The sequence below is a fragment of the Bacillus rossius genome, chromosome 1 (assembly GCF_032445375.1).
Source record: "Bacillus rossius redtenbacheri isolate Brsri chromosome 1, Brsri_v3, whole genome shotgun sequence".
Taxonomy (NCBI): Eukaryota; Metazoa; Arthropoda; class Insecta; order Phasmatodea; family Bacillidae; genus Bacillus; species Bacillus rossius.
This window is the reverse complement of record NC_086330.1, coordinates 277,246,273-277,269,772: the sequence shown is the minus strand read 5'-3', so window position 1 is coordinate 277,269,772 and position 23,500 is coordinate 277,246,273. Positions and strand designations below refer to the sequence as shown.

General features: G+C 36.2%; 1 protein-coding gene across 1 annotated transcript in view; it reads right to left on the bottom strand.

The window, feature by feature from the left end:
• Nucleotides 1-210: 210 nt before the first annotated feature.
• Nucleotides 211-23,500, bottom strand: part of LOC134527488 (procathepsin L-like) — a 79,013-nt gene continuing 55,723 nt past the window's right edge. The window contains exons 4-6 of the mRNA XM_063360212.1: nt 18,338-18,529; nt 15,701-15,866; nt 211-591 (exon numbers count right to left, since the gene is read on the bottom strand). Of these exons, the coding sequence (XP_063216282.1) occupies nt 386-591; nt 15,701-15,866; nt 18,338-18,529 (564 nt within the window). The 3' untranslated portion in view covers nt 211-385. The remainder of the gene's footprint in view (nt 592-15,700; nt 15,867-18,337; nt 18,530-23,500) is intronic.

The window sequence follows — 23,500 nt, the reverse complement described above, 5'->3', positions numbered from 1 at the left end:
TAAAATATGAAACGTACGTAAGCAACCGTTCACACGTTATTTAAAATATTTTTTACGTAACTAACCTAACCGAGCTTTTACACAAATCTATAGTATATTTAATGTAACTTACCTAACCATATACATAAACTTTTAGTTAATGGTAAACTACTTAAAATATTGAAATGCCATTTCACACTATGTTTAGAAACAAGAACATATTCTCTGTCCTTTTTCACGTCTTAAAAGTATCACAAAAATGTTTCACGAATACTTTGCATTGAAATACAGCTTTAAAAATTTTACTATCACCGCGCCCAAAAGAAGTTTTGTAACATTACTGAATGGGGAGTTGACACCCTGGTAGCAGGAAATAGTGGCTATGAAGCAGTTGGACTGGCGGCGATCAGACGAGCGGGTAGCTGGCGCAGGTGGCGATGCCGCAGTTGTTGTCCCTGTTGCGCGACATGAGGATGTAGCCCTTCTTGCCCCAGGATCGGCCCCAGGAGTTCTTCACGATCCAGAACTGGGAGTCCTCCTCGCCGCCGTAGCCGACCACCAGCACCCCGTGGTCCAGCTGCGCGCTGCTGCAGTCCGGCTCGAAGTACACTCCTGCGGCACAAGGGGGCGCACTCTGTCGCTCTGCGTGATGCGCTCCTCGCTGCTTCAGGGTGTTGCGACACTCGAGATAGTTAGGACGTACCGGTCAGCGGCGACGCCATTCCAGCGCATCCAATAGCGGTCGAAAGGGATGGTGGTAAAGGGGGAAAGGGATAGGTACGCAGTGTAGCATGCTATATGCTAGTTTTAACGGCCGGAAGGGTAGATGGCAAGGGAGAGTTAAGAATGACGCATCAGTGATGCATGTATTCGACTACTCAGTTTTTTTTTTTTAAATTTAAACTCTATACCCGCAACCTTACTATTCTAAATTATTATCTCTTGTTCAGTAAAAAATTACTAATAATTTATCTCGACATATATATACCTACTAAGCAAGAAGTTTCACTTCTGTCGTGCATGTACTCCATGCAAATACATTTTTTTTTTTACTTTACATTATTTTGTCCTTGTGTGCTTGGAACCACCGGCTTAAAAAGTTCAGCTTTAAACAATCGCAAACAGCCTTTACTATGTACATTAAGTAATTATAGCAATATTATATACAGACTTATTTTATATTTAAATAAATATGAGAGTTTCTTCCTCTTTCTAGTAACAAAATAAATCATTTAAAAAATGTTATAATATGCCCAATCATATGTACACATTGTATCTTCTATTTTCACAATATTTATTTTCATGTATTTTTTCTGATACTTATATTATTCTCAAATATCACAAAGGTATAAACATTTCCAAATATCACACATCATGAATGTTACTGCTGATTTTTTTTTCACATGGGGTGACTTATTTGTGTTTATGTATGTGTTTTTTATTTTTATTTATTTTTATTTTTTTTTTCCCGTTTGGAAGCTGGACGTGTGCGGTGGCTGCTGCTTGCGGGTGGAGCCTTACTGCATGTATTGTTTTTCCTTGTAGGTGGTGCGGTGGTGCCCACCTCTGCGAAGTGCCAACATGCTTGCGGTACCTGGCCACATGCAGTGACTCATCTCTTGTGTCCTGAGTTGTTTGTGTGTTCGTGCCCACCGCTAATGCTCCATAATGCTAAGGCCACACGTGCGTGTTTTCACGCAGAGATTCTGCGTGAAATCCGCTAGGAATATGAATCGCAGGAAGGAGAATGAGACCGGCCAGACGGACCGGGAATTCCCACCGGGGAGAGGTCAGGTAGGCGCGTCTTCAAGGTCGCCCGCTCGAGAATGTACCGCGGTCAATTCGTTAGCGTGTTTTCACGCAGCGTTTCAGTCAATACCTGGCCACACTTGCGGGGATTCACGCCGCGTTCTGTTCTGATACCGTGGTGTTTCGTGTGTAGTGTCGCATAATGGATTTATACAGCGAACTCATCATTTTGGAAGTACAAAAATGCCAGTGTCTGTGTGACACCAAAAGTAAAGATTTTAAAGACCGAGAAAAGAAGCGTGAATCTTGGTTGTTAGTAACAGCGGCTTTTTTAGGAGAAAAATTGGCTGAGTTAGACAAAGAAAACAAATCAAATGTTGGTTATTTCTTAATAAATTCATAATTAAGCATGCACAACGGAGATGGTTTCAGTTCACGCTACAATGCTCATGTGGCCGGATAGCGGATTCATTTAAATAACTCCCTAGGCTTCAGCGTAAAAACACGCACGTGTGGCCTTAGCCTAACACTCGGTGGGCATGTCACAAATAGAAATAAATAATAAAATCATAAATTTATGAAGTACACTGGTTAATAATACTATCACAGGTTTCTTTATTAGTTAACGATAACATACTTTATTTTTGCAATCGCACTCACAAACAAATATTCAAATATTATTTAATAAGAAAACCTTTCAGCTCAGCCTACATCCGCAGTAATTTTCCAGTTTATATTACTTTTTGAACATTCTGGAAACTTCTTGAAAATTCCATAAACTTCGTGTTCAAAGCATCCCACCATTTGTGTTCTCCAAAATTGCAAAGATCAAACAATTTCGCATATTCCAAAAAACTCAAAATGTTTCGAATGTTTTCTATTCTATATTGTCTATTATATACTCACGAAGCACCATCGTGAGATTTCAAGAATATTTTGGAAAATTATCAGTAGATATCATGCCCAAATCAGATAGATATCAGGCCCAAATCAGGTAGATATAAGGACCAATCAGGTAGATGGGTTCTTTGCTGCCCTCTGCACTAAACTCGCAAAAAAACATGTAAATAAACACCCATACGTTAACTACTAAACATATTTTTTTCACTTCTTGCGCTAAGGGTTTAATATATCAAAAATGTTTTTATACAACTGATTGAGGTAAATTAGAAAATAACAACCATTTTAAATGGTCTTGGTATTGTGTCTACTTAAGTAGTAATTTTTTTTTAATACGAACTATGTTTGATCACCCCCTACAGTGGTCAATGACCGTATCAAAAAACTGTATCAGGCAAAAGTCTAAGATGACATTTATCGGTATTTTAATTATTTCAAACGGGGTTTGATTGTTTGTACTCGATGATTTGAAATTACAATTTTTCATACTAAATAAAAGATGTACCTTTGTTGTACCTTTGTACAACACATGGCTATGATAATTTCTGCATACATGAAAGACGTTTATAATGATAATACTGAGTATTTCTTACGAAAATTAGCTAAAAAATTTATAATTTAATTGATGTTTCATTCAAGCATAATTGTTCTTAAACCATGGGAATAATAATCAAGTATTCAAAAATGTGTCATTATTTGTTTTATTATACTTATTATTGCGCGCAGTTAATTCAGAAAAGCTATACAGGTAATTGTTTACAAATAACTTAAATTATCGGAAGTACATTTCCAACCCAAACCATAAATATCCGGTAAGGAATCCAAACCCATTAATACTGCGGGACACTATTTTGTAGTGATATAGTTGTTTTCATATAAATATACAAATTTACAAATATGTATAAGTTAAAATGAATAATTATGTTCCACATACAAAAATATTTGCTGTGTAGGACCTGAACCCAGTAACACTTCCACAAAAAAAGTCGCAGATTCGGCACTGCGCCACCTCGCATCATTTACTAACTTTTGCCAGCTTTTAGTAGTATTGCATTCATAGAAATAGTTCTTGATAAGAAAATCGCAATGGCATGAAAATGAAACAACCCAACAAATGGTTAAAGCTGAGCCGCTAAACAAACCTCACTTATAATTTGCCAGTCTGTGTACTTTGGTGGTAGGGATAACATCGTGTCTTCGTGGGAGTGGCTGACCTTGACATTACTCTTCACTTGTCTCCTGCCGCCCTATGCAGGGAGGGGACAACTCCGCTGGCCAGTTCAGCGGGTACAATATTGACTTGATGTAAGCTTTTGGACATACGCCATTGCTAAGCACATGTATGTCTGTAGAATAAAACAACAAAAAAACAAAAGACAAAAAACACAAATTAAGCAAAAATTGCTGTTTTCAACAGGATATATACACCACATAATATTCCATAACAGGAATATGGTCTACAAACAAAGAAAAACAAAGAAAAATGGATTAAGAGAATGAAAAAAACCAAAACAAATAAATCAATTGAACCCCAAAAAAAATCAGCACAACAGTTGAAACGAGACAAAAACACAACAAAACGAAAAGATGAAACAAACACAATAGTTTTCCAAAACAGAAACAAGCGACGTTTCGGGAACTGCTATCTACTCCCGTCCTCAGGAAGAGACGCACATGGTACGAAAACACAGGTGCGACTCGTATTGTGTACAATATTGTGGGCTCGTAGGTAGAAGATGTGGACTGGGAGGCGTAGTGGGAGGAAACATGTCCACCCCTCCGGCATTCCGGCTCTAAGTGTCGGCTACGCAAGATCGTCGCTTTCCGTAAACCTTCTATCTCTCTGCCGAGTTTCTTAGTGTGACGGTGTAAGTCAACACTTGGCGTCACGTTGAGCGCATTACACACAACCCCCACCATTCTTTCTTCCAAAGCACTCCGAGTTACCGGGTTCAACACCCGGACTGGTTGTTCACACCAGGCATAACTTTTGGCTAGGGTACTTTTTCTTAGATATCTCATTCTCCATGCTGGAGCTAATCCAGTCTCTCAAGATGTAAATTCTACAGAGCTGTCAAAACTACTTAACTCAACCATTAAATAAAAAAATGCAAATTAAAAATTACAAATTGTTAATATCACTGTCGCACGTATGTAGGCCTACTCGTTACCTACTCAAAAATCATGCATACATAGCACGAGCGCACATAAGTACATAAACATACACATATTATGTGTATGTGTATACATGCACAGGTACGCATACGCGGACACATACACACTTTCTCTCTTGGAAATTTTAGGTACATATGAAAGAAATACTACGTTTTGTATCCGTTACCATGGTGCGACTTTCGGAAAAGTTTTATATAGTTTTTGGTTCCACGGTCCATGGACCCCAAAACCATCGTCAAATCAAAAGTTTATATAATGTTTATATTTATAGATATCTCACAATTTTGTGTACACGATAACTGTCGCAATTTTTCACAAATTACTTCTAAACTGATTCATAAAATCTAGTAGAGGAAAATCTCGGTCAAGTTCGTTAATGGGTATATCCGACCGGTAGAAATTGGGAACGTTTTTTTTTTTAAACAGAAAAAAGAAATTTCTCTGGAAACTGGGCAACTCATTGTATCAGGCCAATATTTTATTAAAAATGTTCAAATCATAAATGTTTCGTAAATAACTTTAAAAATAATAACCTAATCTAGCTCTGCTGAGCAAACATCCTTCAAAATAAAGTTTATTGTATCAAAAACGTTTTTATAGACTGCAAAAAACAGTCCCCGGGCGTGTCACTGAAGCAGTACAGTCATTTCAGATAAAATTGATTAAAACAATATCTATTGGAATCAATCAAATTGTTTGATTATTCAAACAATATTATTTCATTGTTAATGGGACATGTTTATTTTTTACAAATATTATTTTATCATGCTAAAAAAAAAAAATTAAATTTTGTCTCCGTATTTTGCGAATAGTCCCCCTGTCTTTATTAAAAACTCCGCACCGCGTAGTCTAAAGGTTAAACAAGAATGACGCTGACGATCTGAAGTTAGCCATTACCGTCCGGACGCCATTTTTTTAGTGCTGTACGAGTGTCCCTCCGTGGAAGTCATGTCGTAACCTGACAGCTAACAGTTCTCTGGTGAGGATAATTTTTATTTATTTTTAATATACTGCATTAAACCATAGATAATTCCTATCTTTATAATAGATAAATATTTCCTATTTACAGTAAAATTACATGACTCAATTACATTTTGTGTTGCCTTTCAATGAAATCAAATTAAACAGTCCCCTGGCCCTCAACAGTACAGGAGACTGTTTCTGCCTCCTCGTTCCAACAAAATAACAATCTCAAATAAAGTTATCAAACCTTTTGTAGACTCCCACCTTTTTGGATTGTCATGCCCAAAGTTGATAAGCATGATACTTGTTTGTGCATTAACCACGCAAACATAGACTTGAAATTATCAGTTTTATTTAATGGAAAAATCTTGAATTATAAACGCCATCAGAAATTGCTTCAGGAGCTGTGTTGTGACCGCTATAATGAGAAGTGTTTTTCTAGAGAATGTCAGAAGTGTGTTAATGGATGAAACCAACTGTCCCCTGTATCGATTTTTCATAAAAAGCTCAATATTTTCTAAATAAATAAAATATTTTTGGTTAATCTGCCATTTATTAATAAATAGGTGGATATATATCCCCTGAATAAGATTTACGAAATATATATGCAAAAAGTTGCCTAGACAGCTTTCCTAGAAAAGTCACCCAGTTTACAGATAAATACCCAAAAACGCTGTAACTCCCTTAATATGGAAAATATCACATCCGTTTGAACGAATTATAACTCGTATAAATAATACCAAAATTTTTGTTTAAATATGTTTTGATACGACCAACCATAACTGCAAGGTGTTGAAAAAACAAGGGTTGAATGACAAAAAAAAATAATAACTCCCTTCGTATGCGCTGTGATGTGCCGTTTGGTTTTGTTAGGAAATTTTGTGTGATGTGGCAGCGCAGTGAGTTTTAGAGCCATAATATCACATGACAAGAGCGCATGCGGCTCGCGAGCCACGGACTGCCGATCCCTGGGGTATGCCAGTCTTTGGATTGTGCTTACTTTTTACTCAGCCTGTTCCTTCAAACTGTTCTGTACTGCTGTATTGCTGTCGTATCCGAACAACTGGTTGTAATATGGAATTCGTTCATGTCTGTATCGTAATTCGTTTTGCTTGTGTGCAACGAACAAATACAAATGGGGGATTATTTTAGTGAGCACAAGAAAAACATTTTTAACATGCAATTTACAATGATTATATATCTTTCACAAAATAAATCCAACTATCTTATTTTAGTTTGGTCCTCAGTACCCGTTATCACTAAAACGCCATGCTCACGTGGCGTGGGTTGTGTGTTAGATTCCAAAATCCCAGTACAACTCAGGTTTGTTTAGCATGAGGTTAATTATTAAAGTTTCTGAGTCCACTGCTGTACTTGGAGGTCTGAAATTCACCTTTAGCCTTTGTATAAAATTGCAATTTGAAAACCTAGGAAATCAAATAATATAAATATATATTATATTGCATATGATATTCATAATAATCCTATGAAATGAAACGAATTCCAGATTGTGGCAACTCTGTTTCCGAATACCTTCTAAAATGACCACTAGGCGTAAAGGATCCTTGAAAATCGTATCTTCAGGTGATCAGCCATTTATGTAACCGTCCGAATAATTTCACGAATCCTTGCAGAATCGCCGTAGAGCCTTTCCTGAAAGGACGAGGGGCTCATGTCCTTTTATGCCTCCTTGTAACCTTGAGGGGTTTGTGGCTCTCCTTTTAGGCAGTATGAATGTGACAAACGTCGGTAGTAAATACGGCTGCGGTTCACATCATTTAATTTATATATAACATCTTATCTCTCGGTATACGGCATTTGGTAGCAGTAATTTCGTGAAAGGAACGGAAGTTGCATGAAACGTACTTGATTAACCATGGTGCTGCCATCTGTGGTTCACAAGAGCTTAAGGAAACTTTTTAGTATTAAATTTTTAGTAAAATTATCAAGATGGGCAGTATTTTAATACAATTCCTTGTCGAAAAGCATATCCAAAGCTGGGGTTTATTTTTTTATTCAATTATGTTATTTGGGACTTTTATTATATAGTTTAAACTTTCGGTATATTAATCAAATGATTCAATAGTTGACGTAGCTTCTCCGGCAACGAATTCTAGTGGCAGATGCGTGAAGTACTTACGTGTGATTCGCGTCAAGAAATGCATTTAGAAACACAATTTCCTTATATATTTATCACGCTCAGCATTAGTTTCAAACGTTAAATTTTGTGTACGATTTTCGTATTAAAGACTAAGTGTATTTGCCACAGGAGAACACATCAATCTGCTCATTACCGATGTTAGATGTTACACATCTCAGGTGAGTACTGAAAAACTCATTCTTGTTATTTTTGTGGTTTTTTAGGTAGTTTTGAAAAAAAAATACTACCTATTGTAGCCATTACCGTAGTGCGACTTTCAAAAATTGTTTATATATTTTTTGGTTTCATGGTCCATAGACCACAAAACCATCGACAACTCAAAAGTTTATATATATCACAATTTTTTTAACACGATAACTTACGCAATTACTCACTAATCACTTCCAAACTGATACATATTATCTAGTATTGGAAAATCTCGGTCGATTTCGTTAATGGGCAATATTCGACCAAAAGGGTAGAAATGAAGGTTTTTTGAAAAAAAAAAATCGCTGTATCTCCACAATGTAAAATATCAAAACTGTTTGAAAAATTTTAAATCGTAGGAGTATTACCAAAATCTTTTTCTGAAAACGTTTTGTATACGATCAACCATAACTACAAGGTGTTGAAAACACAAGGGTTGGATGACACACCATCGTAGGCACACCATCGAATTCGTTCAAAGTGTTTGTATATCTTATAATTTTTATATAAAACTTTTGCCGGAAAAAATTTTGATTAGACGAACCACTGGTGCAAGGGGTTGAAAAATATAGAGGTGTGGCGTTTCCGCCACATTATTTACGCTAATTATGTTTTCAAGACAATCACAATTTTCTTGTATTGATTTTTTGGTTACAGATTAGTTTAAGGTGCTTTTGTATATATTTTCATTACTTTTAGTTAAGTAGTTTAACACCGTTTTTATTCCTGGTTGACCGATAGGCATTGGCCGAAGGCCACAGCTTCCATAAATGTTAAGCTGCCTCTAGAATTTTGAGTCAAGTGTAAGCGTGTAATATCTAAAACGTTGGCAAAAAATTTTATTAAGTTTTTTTTTTAGTAACTTTTTATTTGTAATTTTGTGCTATGTATATATTAGGTCTTAAAATGTCGGGACTGTTAGGAGAAAATAATTGGGGTCATAACTTTGAGTGGGCCGATGGCCGTTAGAGGGTGTGAAGTCAGCGGTTGTTGACCGCGGCAGTGCAGACAGTGATGGCTGGGCCGGCGAGCTGTTGCGCGTTCGTTTCGGGCACCGGGCTCATAATAGTGGTGCACAACATGGAATACTTTTACGTGACGTTACGTCAACACGGGATTTTCTGCGTGGTAAATAATTCCGTGAACGACCAAGTGAGAGAAGAGTGCTACGCCGTGCAAGTTAAACTATTGCGCGGATTTCCGCTGGAAACTGCCTTACGACCGAGCACGTAAGATACAGCTATGTGGACGAGGTGCTCAGGTAAAAGGCATAACTCAGGACAACAAGTATGTGGCCACGGACTAATATGTTTTTGAATGGTTGTTTGGATACCGGGGTTGTTAGCGTGGTGATAAAATAAACAGATTGAACTATTAGTAGCGGTGCGCTAATGTGTGTTTGGATTCTGTCAAATAAAGTCGCAGTCCAAGCCCGTAGACATAATGCAAAAATTGGAAGACTAAGCACGAGTGTATTGTGGTAACGCGGTGATAAAGTTTCAAGAGTTATTGACGTCACGGCCCTTTTTAGCTGTTTGGGGAGCGTTCAAGTATTACGTAACGAATTTGGTGGGGAGAGGGGGTCTTGTAAAACGTTACGATGCGTTACAGGGTAGGGAGGGGGGTTCGACCTACGCGTTACGTCACATTGTTTTTTTTTTTTTTTAACCCTTCAGAACGGTCGCGTAGAGACAGATTCTTTCACGCATTTTTTAAACTTTTTTTTTCCCTCAAAATTTCAAATGGCATGATAACTTAATGTTTTTTTACCTTCACAAAATTGCTTCTGCTTGCTTTACAGGATTAGAGAATGTTTTTTTTAACTCCAAACGTAAAGCAAATATATATATATATTTATCAACAGCTGTGATAGTTTTTCTCGTCACTCCAGTAAAGTAGTTAAAACAAAAATACCGCTATTCGGATGGTTTCGTTATACTTCGGTTGTCAACGTAGACTCCAATCGCCATATTAGAAATTATGTAGGTATTGATATTCACAATACACGGTTTTCTATGTGTGAGATTTTCTCTCATCACAACAGTAATGTTGTAGTACGAAAGACGATTGGTCTGAAGGGTTAATAAAACTACTAGTGAATTAAAATCTCCCAAGTTTGCAACCCTTTTCGTTTATTTTTTACGGGGGATTCCCGATTGAATTGTTCGTATTTTGTTCTCCCAAGATGGCAACCCTTTTCGTTTATGTGCTCCAAGAACTTGGCCGACTGTATGAAAATTTACAACTACGATGTTTCGGCGGAATATAGAAACCCTGAAGATAGCTTGCAGGATCCAGCAGAACCTAATATGGCGTGGTATAGCGCTCACGTCCGTGAATCGGAATACTTCTTGCAAGTTATTAAATGCGTGGATGAATCCTGCTGTTCCCGCTTGAGGAGTGCATTAAAATCTGTCTTTCCAGAAACTTTCCTGCCGCCACCCTGCCCAATCCTTCAAACCACAAACAAGCTCGTGGTACCTAGTCAGATAGACAAAGGATCATGCAAGTTTTCGCCACTTCTTGTGAGGTTGTCTGTTGATCTGTCGCCTCCTCTAGAAGGGTTTAGATGCCTTACGATTTATTTTGCCCATCGGTACAATCCGACCTAAAGAACCGAGTATGTTCAACCTGTGGGATTTATTTTACATCCCACAAGAGTGTGCAAATGCACAATAGTTTCATGCATGGCAAGACTGCCCAAGACCGTCATGAAAGTCGAGTATGGCCACAGCGACTTGCTTCAAGAAGGGCAAATGAGTTTCTCTGCATTGTGCGTCGCTGTGAAGCATCGTCTGAGGATGCCGATTGGCTTGACGAAGACGAAGTTGATGCAAGCGGGTTAACAATTCCGGAACCCTCTTCGTCTGCTCTCCGGATGCCAGTAATGAAAGAATCTGAGTGGCTGGCAAGCCCATGGACAGAGGAATAGTAAAACTCCAATTGAATTGTTTGTTTTTTGTTTTTTTACAATCTACTTATTTTAATTATGGCTAATTTTATTTTAAATGTTTTTCGTTTTCGTTCGATCGTATTCTTAAATACGATTATATTTTGACAAATATGTTTTATTTCAGTTAGTTTTATGTTTGTAATTGCATTGCCAAAGGTAAAAATAATTATTATAAATAAAATTTGTTATTTGATTTTAATAGCTTTATTAGTAAAACGCTAAAATAGGAGAATGCGTGAGAAGAAAAATGGCGGATAAAGCAAAAAGTGTGTAATGACAGGGCCAAGTCAGGAAAACGACGTAATTAAATGTATGGTTGCTAAATGTATGATTGAGTAGTAAAAATGTATTAGGACAAAAAAAAACATTAGAAAGCTCTTGCTTTTAAAAACAAGACAATTCAAATGTTAATAAATAACATTAAAGCGATTAAAACAATAACAAAGGTATTTTAGTGACTTATTCCGGTACGTTACGCCACATAATTGTAACTTTAGGTAAAAATGGTCACTTGGGGTTACGTAACATTTACTAGGGGGGAGGGGGGTTACAGAAAAACGTTACGGCGCGTTACATGGAGGGGGAGGGGGGGGGGTCAAAAATATCAAAAAATTGCGTTACGTAATACTTGAACGCTCCCTTAACGAACTTAGACTTTGCCTGGCACAGAAATATAAGATTTTTTTAACTGGAAGTAATGTTTGTAATTTTTTTAAGCGTTGGAAATTACGTTAGATGCATGACGTCTTACGGTAGTAAAATAGGGTGCTCCCAGAATTTTGAGATTTTTTCCTTAGTATTGTTTTATATGCATATTTATAACTATTGTATAACTGTAGTATGAAATGAGAGTGTGGCCAAGTTGTAATAGAAATTACGTGAATGTAGCTGATAATATTTTATATGCTACAAGCCCTGTAACCATAGCCTTTATTTACCTTATTTATGCCCTTTTAACATGTCTTATTTAATATCAAGTTTACATACATATAACTTTACGAAACCTGTCTGAAGGTCTGTTATTTCTGCATTTTTAATAAATATTTCTAATTATTTTAGAGTTTTTAAAAAAAAGATAAGAAATCAGTCTAAAAATAAAGTGCAAAAAGTCATTAATCTTTTGTGGACTACTGCTTCAAATAACATCAAACTTGCCTTTTTTAAGTACATTTTTTAAAATAATTTTAAATGGTATGTATTTTAATGATTTTTCCTACACCCTAATATGATGGTTTGAATCAGAATTTTTGCTCGATTTAAGTAATTTTTTTTATCAGTAATGTTGTGCAAAATAGACGCAAACCCGGGCCGGGTGTGAGAGTTGTCTCATTTTATGTACTCTGGAGCAGAGAAAAGGGGAAAGAAGTAAAATTTAAAAAAATCATAACTCCCATAGTAGGAGTACTATCAAAAACGTTCAAAATGTTTGCCAATCTTATAATTTTGATCTGAAACTTCTGTCGGAAACCATTTTTGATAAGACGAACCATTGTTACAGGGAGTTGAAAAAATAAAAAGGTAAAATTTTTAAAAATTCATCATCTCTGTACCATTTACACTATTAAACCAATTCTGTTTTATTGTTACAACTAAAATTATTACCTATAACATTAGTTTTAAATAACTTTTTATACTATCAACCATTACTTAAAGGGGTAGAATAAACAGGGGTTCAATTACATAAAATACATTGTTTGTAAATATTATAATTTTTATCAAAAACTTTTGTCTGAAACAATTTTAGGTTAGATAACCATTACTGCAAGAGGTTGGAAAAACCTGGGCTGGAAATAAGAAAATAAATAGAACTTCCCTACCCTTTACTCTATCGAATAATGTTTACTTTTGTTTAACCTTTTAAATATTTTTGAAAACTTTTATCTGGAGTAAATTTTATTTAACAAAACATTATTGCGAGGGGTGGAAATGACAAGGGTAGAAAGTCAAAAAAATCATTACTTTTTTAAATAGATATAATATCAAATCCATTATAATTAATTGTAAAACTCCTAAACTTAAAATGAGTCTTTTGACTGAAACAATTTTGGATGAAACGAACTATTACCGTAAAAACCGAGGTTGAAATGGAAACTAATATATAACTTCCTTAGTATCAAATTCGTCAGAATTTATTATTAGCCATCTTAATATTACCTTAAACCTTTGTCCAAAAAATGTTTTATACGTCCGTGCAATAGTGCAAGGAATGAAAAATAGTGTTTAGATGAAAAAATAATTACATAACTACCTTAGTAGGCTGGGTGTATTAAGTTAAAAACATGCAAAGATTTTTCGCTGAATGGAATATGAGAAAATGTTAAATCGAAATTTTTTTTTAATACTGGAGAACATGTAGATTGTTATGTACATTAAGTTCTTTAAAAATTCCAGGAGTTCATAGAAGTTTCCAAAACATTTCCAGAAGAAAAATAGGTAATTTGAATTCTACCTACGCCTGTAAGCTGTACCGAGAGGGATTTTTTTTTATTGGGGATTCATCAACTTTGTGTTTAATTTAAAAATATTTGGGTATATATCGCGAAGAATGTGTAAACAGAAACAAATGATCACCATTAATTAATTTATTTATCGATACACTAGGATTTATCATCGTGGAAAGAGCTCGGAAATCATTTTCACCGCTTCTTCATCATTAAACAAAGCTTCGATATCGAAAGAAAAAGCTGCTCCGATGAAAAACGGATCCTTGCTTAGTTTCTAGCACTAGAAGAAAGATTTTGCAATTTTGTACAACACATGGAAGTGGATACTTTTTCATATATGAAATGCGTTTAACGATATAATACTGACTACTTCTTACGAAAATTGGTGCATAATTATTCCGTTTTTCCATAGAATAATGTCCCAGTTATAAATTTTAATAGTGTAAACTGTAAGCGTTGTAGAGTTTCGATTCAATTTCACAATTAAAGAGTTTTATACAAACGCATCCACGAGAACTGCTTTGTAGTTTTCTCACTTCCAGCGCCACCAACGCAAAATGGCAATTAATTAAGGATGAACCTGTAAACTTTATTTGTCAACAGGATGGAGCCTGACCCCACTGGTATCTCTGTACGAGAGAGATTAGTTGAACGTCGGAGTCCTTGACCGTTGGATTGCTCCTAATGATCTAGACGACAGAGCTCTTTTTCGCTGGCCTCCACGTTCACCTACGTAACACCATGCGATTATTTCCTTTGAGGTTTTATAAACGATCCTGTCTACGTTCCATTGCCACCTAATATTTTGCTATAGTTAAGACATGGAATTGAGGCTTGTTAACCAAAGTGTGTGAAGAATTTGACTTTAGGTTGGTTGTGTGTCGTATAACTAAATGTGCAATTAATAATTAATATACCACTGAAACTGGGACATACTTTTATGGACGTTCTGTATATTTAAATTTATGTTTCATTTAAGCATATTTTTTACCATGGAAATGGTAATAGCATATACTACAATTTGACTTTATTTTGTTTTATTACTCTAATTATGTGCGCAGTGAATTGAGGAAAGCTATTCAGGGAATGGTTTACACATAACTTCAACTATTGAAGGTACTGGGACAACAAAAAGCATAAATTCGCATGTAAGGATCCAAATCCGGATTAACTGTGAACAATGTTTTGTATTGTCACAGATGTTTTCATGTAAACCTACAAATTTACAAATACCTATCTGTAATTTTACTTCAATATGTATGTTTCATTTACAAAGAAATTCTGGGTAGGCTGCATTTTGTACTACAACACATAGTGGTTTGTTTCATGAATTTCTATCGCACTTAACAGGAAAGTTGTGTATTAAATTCATTAAAAAAATTTAACAAAATTGATTTTAAATTCGATGATCGTCTTACTTGACGGTCGGGCGGCCACGCCAGAAAAATTGCGACACAAAACCGCAACAAACTCCGCCTATCGTTCTCAAACACTGGCTCAAATGACTTCATATTAACATCAGAATCATCGGAGATCATATCCATGTCTATTACCAAACATTTTGCTGCATTCCCCGTCGCTTTTCGTGAGGTGGACGGCCGAGGCTCGCTCGAGCGCAAATTTCGCGCCTCGTTCGGGGGATCGTTTTGCACCACTGGCTCATTTCTCTCTGCTACTTTTAGCCTCATTCGGTTCTTATGACATTGCATTTTTAAATCATTTTCGCTCGGGTGATTTTGCTTGTTTTCTCTCTTTTCTCCAACAGAACCTGTCATCACTTAGATATTTTGTGATTAAAAAAGTTAGTAACTTTGTAGTTATTCCACTCAACTAGCACCACTCAGTGCTCACTCACGAGCAACTTAGAAGTTCAAATCACGCAAATCGGTCTAATACTTCCGGGGCCACAGTTCTCACTGACTTCAATTCGACGCTCCCCACCAACGAACGCTCTTTACGTCATCACAGCAAATGTTAACCGGGTGAGTCGTGTGTAACGACCACGAACAGAGTCTGCTCTACTAAGATACACTTACTTCAACTCTGCAGCTTTCATAGTTTACGAGTTTTAAGCGGCGTCGTATCCTCGGCGGAAGTACCGACCGTTCTCGAGATTAAAGACATTCGTATTCGTGTCGGAGATCCGTGTCAAGCAACAAGTGCCAGTGCGGGGCAGGCGGATGGGCTCACCGTCCTTGTAGAGCTGGAAGGAGCTGCGGCTGGCGTCTATGGCCACGGATACCGGCCCCACGGCGGCCACGGCCTGCTGCAGCTGCTCCTCGCTGCCGCTCTCCAGGTCCACGAAGCCCTTGTCCGTCGCGCCCTTGTCCTTGGGGTTATAGCGACAGCTGCCATCCTTCACGGGAGAGAAAAAAAAAATATTTACTTTAACAAAAGATTCCTTCGGCAACCAGATTCTAAAAAAAAAAAACATGTTGTAAAATTGTACAACACATGACTACGGTTATTTTTTGCATATTGATTATTTCATTTGAAAATTAGCGCATAATTGTATATTCTAATTGATGTTTTATTCAAGCGTATTTTTTTTGTTGCCTGGTGCCGGTCTGCCATCATGGATTGTGACGTCACGGCAGCCATCTTGGATGACCTTTATCTTGAACTATAATATTTCCCCATATTTGCCAAATAATACCCAAAAATATGCAAAAATTTGCCCAATATTCGCCAAAATGTCGAGTTTTTTTAATATCGCCAAAATATCTAAAAAAAAAATATGAATAATAAAAATGTCTTTATTTCCTAAAAAAAATCCCGTTTTTTTTTTTGGAAAATTTTCCCGTTTTAGTACTCAGAAACGCCAGTGGCTTGAAAAATTCCCCAAAGTGGCTTAAAATTTCCGGTGACAAGCCGCTCTAAGCCACCGTCGGACTATAGGTATTAAAGTTGTACCATCGTCTACGGGAACGCTGGCGTCAGCGTCGATGATAGTGGCGCAGATCCCGTTGGCATCGTCGATGACAACACTAGAGGAGAAAACGACAGCAACAGTCGTGGTAGACCAGCAGAAGCGAGCTTTATGACTATAGTGCTGGCTGCAGAGAAAACCTCGATTAATGACTTTTGTCTTCGCTGGAGACTTCAATCGTTTGTGATTCGACAACTATCGAACATCGATGCATTAACTGTGCCAAGATTTTTTACAAACAACAGTAATGCTCAATAACACGAGAATGATATATAACACTAACTGAGGAATGATATCGATCGAATAATTCAGTACATTAATGATTGATTTTGTTGATGATTCCTGAAATGTTTTCTTAACTTCTTGGTCAAATATTATGGATTTACATGCAATTAGGCATGCTAGAGCCAGTGGATTCTTCCTTGTAACTGTTATTGTTTAACTTTTATAAATTTCGTTTGATCATTAAGACACTGTACTATTCAAATATATCACACTCAGAATATAGTTTAAATATACAATATTTTTTACCAAAATAGTGTTTTGTTGGGGTGTGATATATAATTTTTTACAATACTATTGATTTTAAAAATCCATGTGATAATCAGAATTACTCAGAACAAATTAAATTAATTTGCAGGTATTTGTGAGTTGAAAAATTTACTATTTTCCTCAATTCAAAAATAATTTTAATTATAATGTGGAATTTAACACCCATTGAATGAATATTATTTTATCTTTGCCCATATATTTTTGTACACACTAAATAGTAAATAAATGTAATTTATTAAATGTTATGTACTATAAGTTAAAATAATTAGAATTGAAATTTTTAAAATTTCAATAATATTAGTGCTTTAAATTTCATGCTAAATTATATATTAACTTTCATTTGTTTTCAGTGGTCTTTCGTTTAGCACATAACGCAAATCACCATAAATCCTTGTCACTACTTACTGGATGTGCGTATTCTGTGTGATTTCAGTAAATGGAGGAAACCATGTGTCAACACTTCGTATCCTTGTTTATTACTCGATTAGAGTCGTCCCGTGTGTGTGTCTAGTTAGAATTTAAAGTAATGCAAATGTATATGTTTTCAAGTTTTCTTTCGTACCGAGTTAATCCATGTGTATTCATGCCTATGCGATAATTACATAGTATACTGCAAGGAAAATTTTTATATTTTTCCTAACTTGGAAAATGAAGGAAATAATATGACCTACAATATTCAGTGACTGAACCTTTTCACTACGCAAGGTGAAGTATTAAATAACTACGACAACAGCTTAACAGAAAATGAGAAAATACTCAAACAGTTGTCTGCATATAACCATAGAATTGAGGTGGGGAAAAAGAATCATACAAAGCTGGAAAGAAAAATTAAGACTGTATTTAGACTGAAACAAAAAAAATGGTTAGTTCATGTTAATATAGATGTTAATGTTGTTCCTAATGTTGTATGAATATTATGGTGATTATCACTAAGATGGTGTGGATGTGTAATGTTATAAGGCTAAGCAGATGAATAGCACATCTGCATATAAATGACAGAAAAACAGATGACAAATAATACACAATCGTTTGCGAGAATTATGATAAATCCATTATTGAGTTTTCTTTCGCCAAAGAGTTTCTTTAAATACACACAGAAAACAATAAACGTAGAAAATTTCTCTTAAGTAATTATATTGAAGAAAAGAGGAAACTTGCTAGTTTCGTAGAAAGTTAAAAAGGCTGTAAGAATGAAATTTGTTCTGGTAACATAGGACGTCTGATAGTCCTTAACAGGAATTTTAATAAAAAATATTTAAGGGGTAGCAGACATGATCCATTACACATCGTGAACAGTTAATAAAGATGATACAAATACCCAAGGGAAATATTTTCGTATGGCTTACTGTTGCTTTGTACGGGTAGTACTTTTCCGTGTCGATGCCACGGTTCGCCTTTATGTATTGGAAGGCGTAGTCCATGAGACCTCCTTCGCAGCCGTTGTTCCCGTACTGGCCCGAGCAGTCAATCAGGTTCTGCTCGCTCAGGGAGACGAGCTTCTTGGTCTTCCTGAAGTGCTGGCCTTCCAGGGACCCGGTCTGGGCAACACACAGTAGAAACCATCAAACATAGAACAAACAGGGAGATATAGAAGTGTCACTCCTACAGTGGAAACTGAAACTATGTTTGGCGCGACCAACGGAAGTATAATCCCCGTGAAAAGTAAGAATACATTCAAGCAGGGGCGTAGGAACCGGGGGGGACAGGGAGGACGTGTCCCCCTAAACTTTTTGGGTGGAGGGGACTGTCACCCCCAACTTTCTAGACCACGATATTTTTATTTTGTAATATTATTCTGCCCAACTTTATTTGTAATTTCTTCACTCATCAAATTTTATCTTAAGGAAACAATAAAAATTTTAACATCGATGTATCCAATGCTTAGAATAAAAAAAACTGCTTAAAAAGCGCTATTTTGCACTTTTAAAATCAAAATTTTCCTGTGGAGGACCCCAGGATCCCCCGTCTTAGTAAGAAGGGAATGGGTTTACATGACATCAAAATCATTATTTGTCCCCCCCAACATTATGAACACAGGTACGCCAATGCATTCAAGCCCATATCAAGTAGATCCTCCATACTTTGCAATAATGGTTGACACATAAAAAAGAAGCTTTTAGACAATGAAAAAGCTTTGACGTCAAGATTTTGTTTTCTTACAGTAATCCACGTGAAGATGCTGACTTCTATGGTGATGGAGAGAGTGACTTTGAAGCTGGTGACGCGAAAGAAGATGCTGCTGAAGCATTTAAAGCATGCAAGATCAGTGACTGTGATGAAGCCCTGAGAGCAAAACGATGAAAACGTCGTGATAAAATAAATTATTCTGATCAAGCTAACGATGATCACTGGGGCGATATCGATATTAAAAATTTTTATAATAAGCATGCAGGATAGCAAGAGAAGGATATCAAGAGAAGGAAGGCTTCGCTGAACACCAAGGAGAAGGAAGTTCTTCATGATAGTGCTTCTGAGTTGTCTCAAAGCATATTATTTGACAGAGTACTGGATGTATTTTTGTTTGAATTCCACCTGATAAAAATATTTTCTTGCTAATTTAGTAGCATAAATTATCAATTTAAATATAACTCAAATTAAAATTACTTGACTAAGTTAAACTTTTCGTGCAGAGATCGATATCTAAGAAATAACTAGAAGCGCTCACAGAATATCTGCAGAAGTCTCAGCAGGAATAATAAGGAGCTCATGAAGAAAACCATTAAAATATTGGCAGGAATAATCAGGAGCACACAGAGAAAACAAACACACAATTTCCTCAATATCAGAAAATCTCAGAAAAAAATAAAAATAAAATAATCAAAAAAATAAGTACAATATAAAAATAAGTAACAACAAATAAATAAATAAATACAAAAATTGCTTGTACCAGCTTGTGATCTTCTTTGTTGAGAAAGGATAGAGTACTAGTACAGGCCATATTTTTTTTAATTTTATTATTAATTTTATTATTTTTCATTTTTATTTTATTTTATTTTGGTTGAATTTTTCTGATATTGCTGACAACAGGTGTTAGTTTTCTCCGTGTGCTCCTGATTATTTCTGGCAATATTCTGATAGTATTCTTCGTGTGCACATTATTCCTGTCGAGACTTCTGCAGATATTCTGTGAGAGCTCCTGGTTATTTCTTAGATATCGATTTCTGCAGAAATTTTTTTTAATTACCGAGTCGAGTATTTTTTTATTTTTTTAGTTAGATTTAAATATTGAATTCTTGGTACCAAATTATCACTAAAAATATTTTTATAATGTGGAGTTCAAACAAAAAAAATCCTTTACTCAGTATAATAATATGCTTTGAGACAACTCAGAAGCACTATCATGAAGGGCGAACTTCCTTCTCCTTGGTGTCTAGCTAAGATGGCAACATACTGGCAATAAATAATTCCCGTACTCTAGTGAGTAAAAATTAAACTAATATAGTGGCAGTGCCCTCTAGAAGACGAAGACAATACGTCGGATACAAGACGATGTACTCTAGCAGACGGAAACAAGATGACGGATGTGATGTACTGGCTGGCCTTAGTGGTGGGAGGTCAGTCGGCCGGTTGCCTCTGTGGAGGTAGAATTCATCATTTTTATTTTTACCCTCGCCGGGTTTGAACCGAGGACTCTAAACTCCATGACGTATGTGCGTGTGTTTTTTTAAATTTTACAATTTAAATTTCCAATTTGTTTCCAATTTTTTAATAATAATTATGGGTTCCCCAGATGGCAGACGATTTTCAAAAAGGTGGATTGTTTTTTTTTAAATTTTATTAATTAAATATTTAATTAATTTTAAAATTTTTCCCATTAAAATACGATAATATTTACGGAATTTAAATATGGCGGCCGTTACCAAAGGTGATATGGTGACATCATAATTTCAAGATAGCGGCCATGACATCCTAATGGTTGAGGTCATGGCCTCAGCGGCTTAGGGTGGCTTGTAGTTGCGAACATAAGCCACTCTGTTGACTTTTCAAGCCACTGGCATTTTCGAGGACTAAAACGTGAAATTTTCCCTCAAAATAGGGAAATTTTTATTTTTCTGATTTTTTTGGGATTTTTCTGCGGAATATTTTTCCTAAAATCTGAACACTTGAGTTGATTTTGGCGGATTTTTGGCAAATTATGGCCAATTTTGAGTAAATATGGCAATTTTTGGAAAATGTTGAAGGGCGATCCAAGATAGCAGCTTTGAGGTCTTAATCCGATATGGCTCATCTGACTCCTGTGGACTCCTGTAGCTGGACCGGCTATTATATACTACTAAAATATAATCGCACGTTCAATCATTCGGCTTATTTATTTTGTTTTATTATGCTTATTAATGTGCGCAGTTAATACAAGAAAGTTAATCAGGGAACGGTTTACAATTAACTTGAACTACTGGGACAACACACAGTGAACCCAGTAAACTGCAAACACTTTTTTGTAGTGATACAGTATTTTTTTTAATTTAGAAATAAACATATTTGCAAACATATATAATTCATTTACAAAAAAAAATCAGTAAGGACAGTTAAAAAGTCTCTAATAAAAGTTATATTTGTTTGAGCAAAAGAATACACTTAGTAACTTTCAGCTGGAGTCATTTCGGGAATGTTTTGAAAATCAGAAATCGGGATGGTCGAGAAGGGATTTGATCCCTGATGTTTCGGATATAAGTACACTTGTTTGCCACAATGCAAACTCGCTTCGTGTAGGTTTTCATCCGCCTTAAATGGTAATTCTTGTTTAACGAAATAAAAATCTATTAATTTTATGGAAAAATAAGCTATTGACTGAGGTAAATTTTTATGGGCATTAGCGATACCACCGAGATAACACCAAAATTACAATCAGTACGCCGCATACGATCGAAATGCAAGGCAAAACCCTAAACGAAACAAAATTCAACTGACCTGAACTACCTAATTTTGTCTGTAAAAAATTACTTCATAATAATAAAATAATAAATATAAAATAAATATAAAAACCACATAAACTTAATTTTTTTCACAGCTAAATTGGTAAAAATGTAAACTTTTAAACTATTTTTTAACTATTACTCAGCAAACTTATTTTACAGGTCGGGCAACCCAAATTATTTAAATTAGTTTTTCATCAGTATTAATGGATACTTTTATATTTAAACATATATTGTTATACGTCTTAAATATATTTCTACTTTATATTTTATAGTTTTATGAATACAAAGTGTATAACACTATTGAATGTACTGGGACAACACAAAGCATAATTCCCCGAGTAAGAATCTGAACCCAGCATTACTGCGAACTCTGTTTTGCAGCCATACAGTTGTTTTTACGTCAATGTACAAATTTACGAATATCTGTAAGTTAACATGAATATTTCTGTTACATGTACAAAAATAAATAACGGAATAGCGTCTTGCGTCTTGCTCCCGTAACAGCCCCGACATACGTTGCCAAGCGTGCTTCGTAACGTGTGGTAAGATGGCCGCGCACGAGCCGACCATCACCTCGAGGTCACACTCACAATTGGGGGGTAGGGCGTGGCTCTTCAAAACACTTTCAACATACACTGCAAAAAAAAAGATTTTGTGAAGTTACGGAAAAAGGATGTGCTAGCAGAGTCCCCGTCGATGTAAAATGTAATTATATACCTGCACATATTATTTTTCTTGTGCTACTCAAGTTAATTAATTTAATCAAAAGTGCAAAAGTATTAATTTTTACAAAGCAAAAGTTTGATCAATTTTCCATAGGCTCTTGGTACATTTTTACTCCTTATTATGTAAATTAACATGCACAATGTATGTGTAAATTTACCAGAAACGCTAGTTTATTTGACTGCCTTATTGTAGCGGTTCAAAATTTTCCAGGGTTTTTAAAATCAAATTTGAGGGACTTTACTGATGGGACTCTGGGCTGGCTGCTCTGTTCACTCGTCGGCGCAAGTGGCGTGACCAAGTAACTGGGGCACGGGGCTGGTGCGGCGTGCTGCTCGCTTGCAGATCGCACTTCTTTTTTTTTTTTTTTTGTGGTTTGTTTGTCCGGCCGCGCGTTGGCGCAGCCACTGGCCGCGGTCACTGAGGCGCGCTGTCGCAACAGGCCGCGCGGTGTGGCCGCACGTCTGGGTGGAGGGGGTAGCCTGCTCAGCTGTCCTCGTCAGTTGTTTGTAACTTTGGTTTCAATAACCAGGGATTGTGCTGGTAGGCGTGGCGGTGCATGGAGATTTAAGCGGGAGTTAGAGAGAGGTCGGGGCTCACTCTGGCGGAGGCTATGCCTCTCGTTAGAGGTAACGAGTAGCCTTAGTTTGTGATGTAGTAGTGTTAGTAGAAGTGTTTATTGTTTAGTAGTAGTGTAGTAGTGTTTAGGCTATGCCTCTCGCCAGAGTGATAAGAAGTATCGTAGTTCGTAATCAGGGTAAGCCCACTGGTCGGGATGCTGCCCGACTTGGTAGCGAGACGGTAGTCTTAATTTGAAAATGTAAAGTTTGTTCTGGCTTCCAAGGGCAGGAGAGGCCCTTATGTAATTTT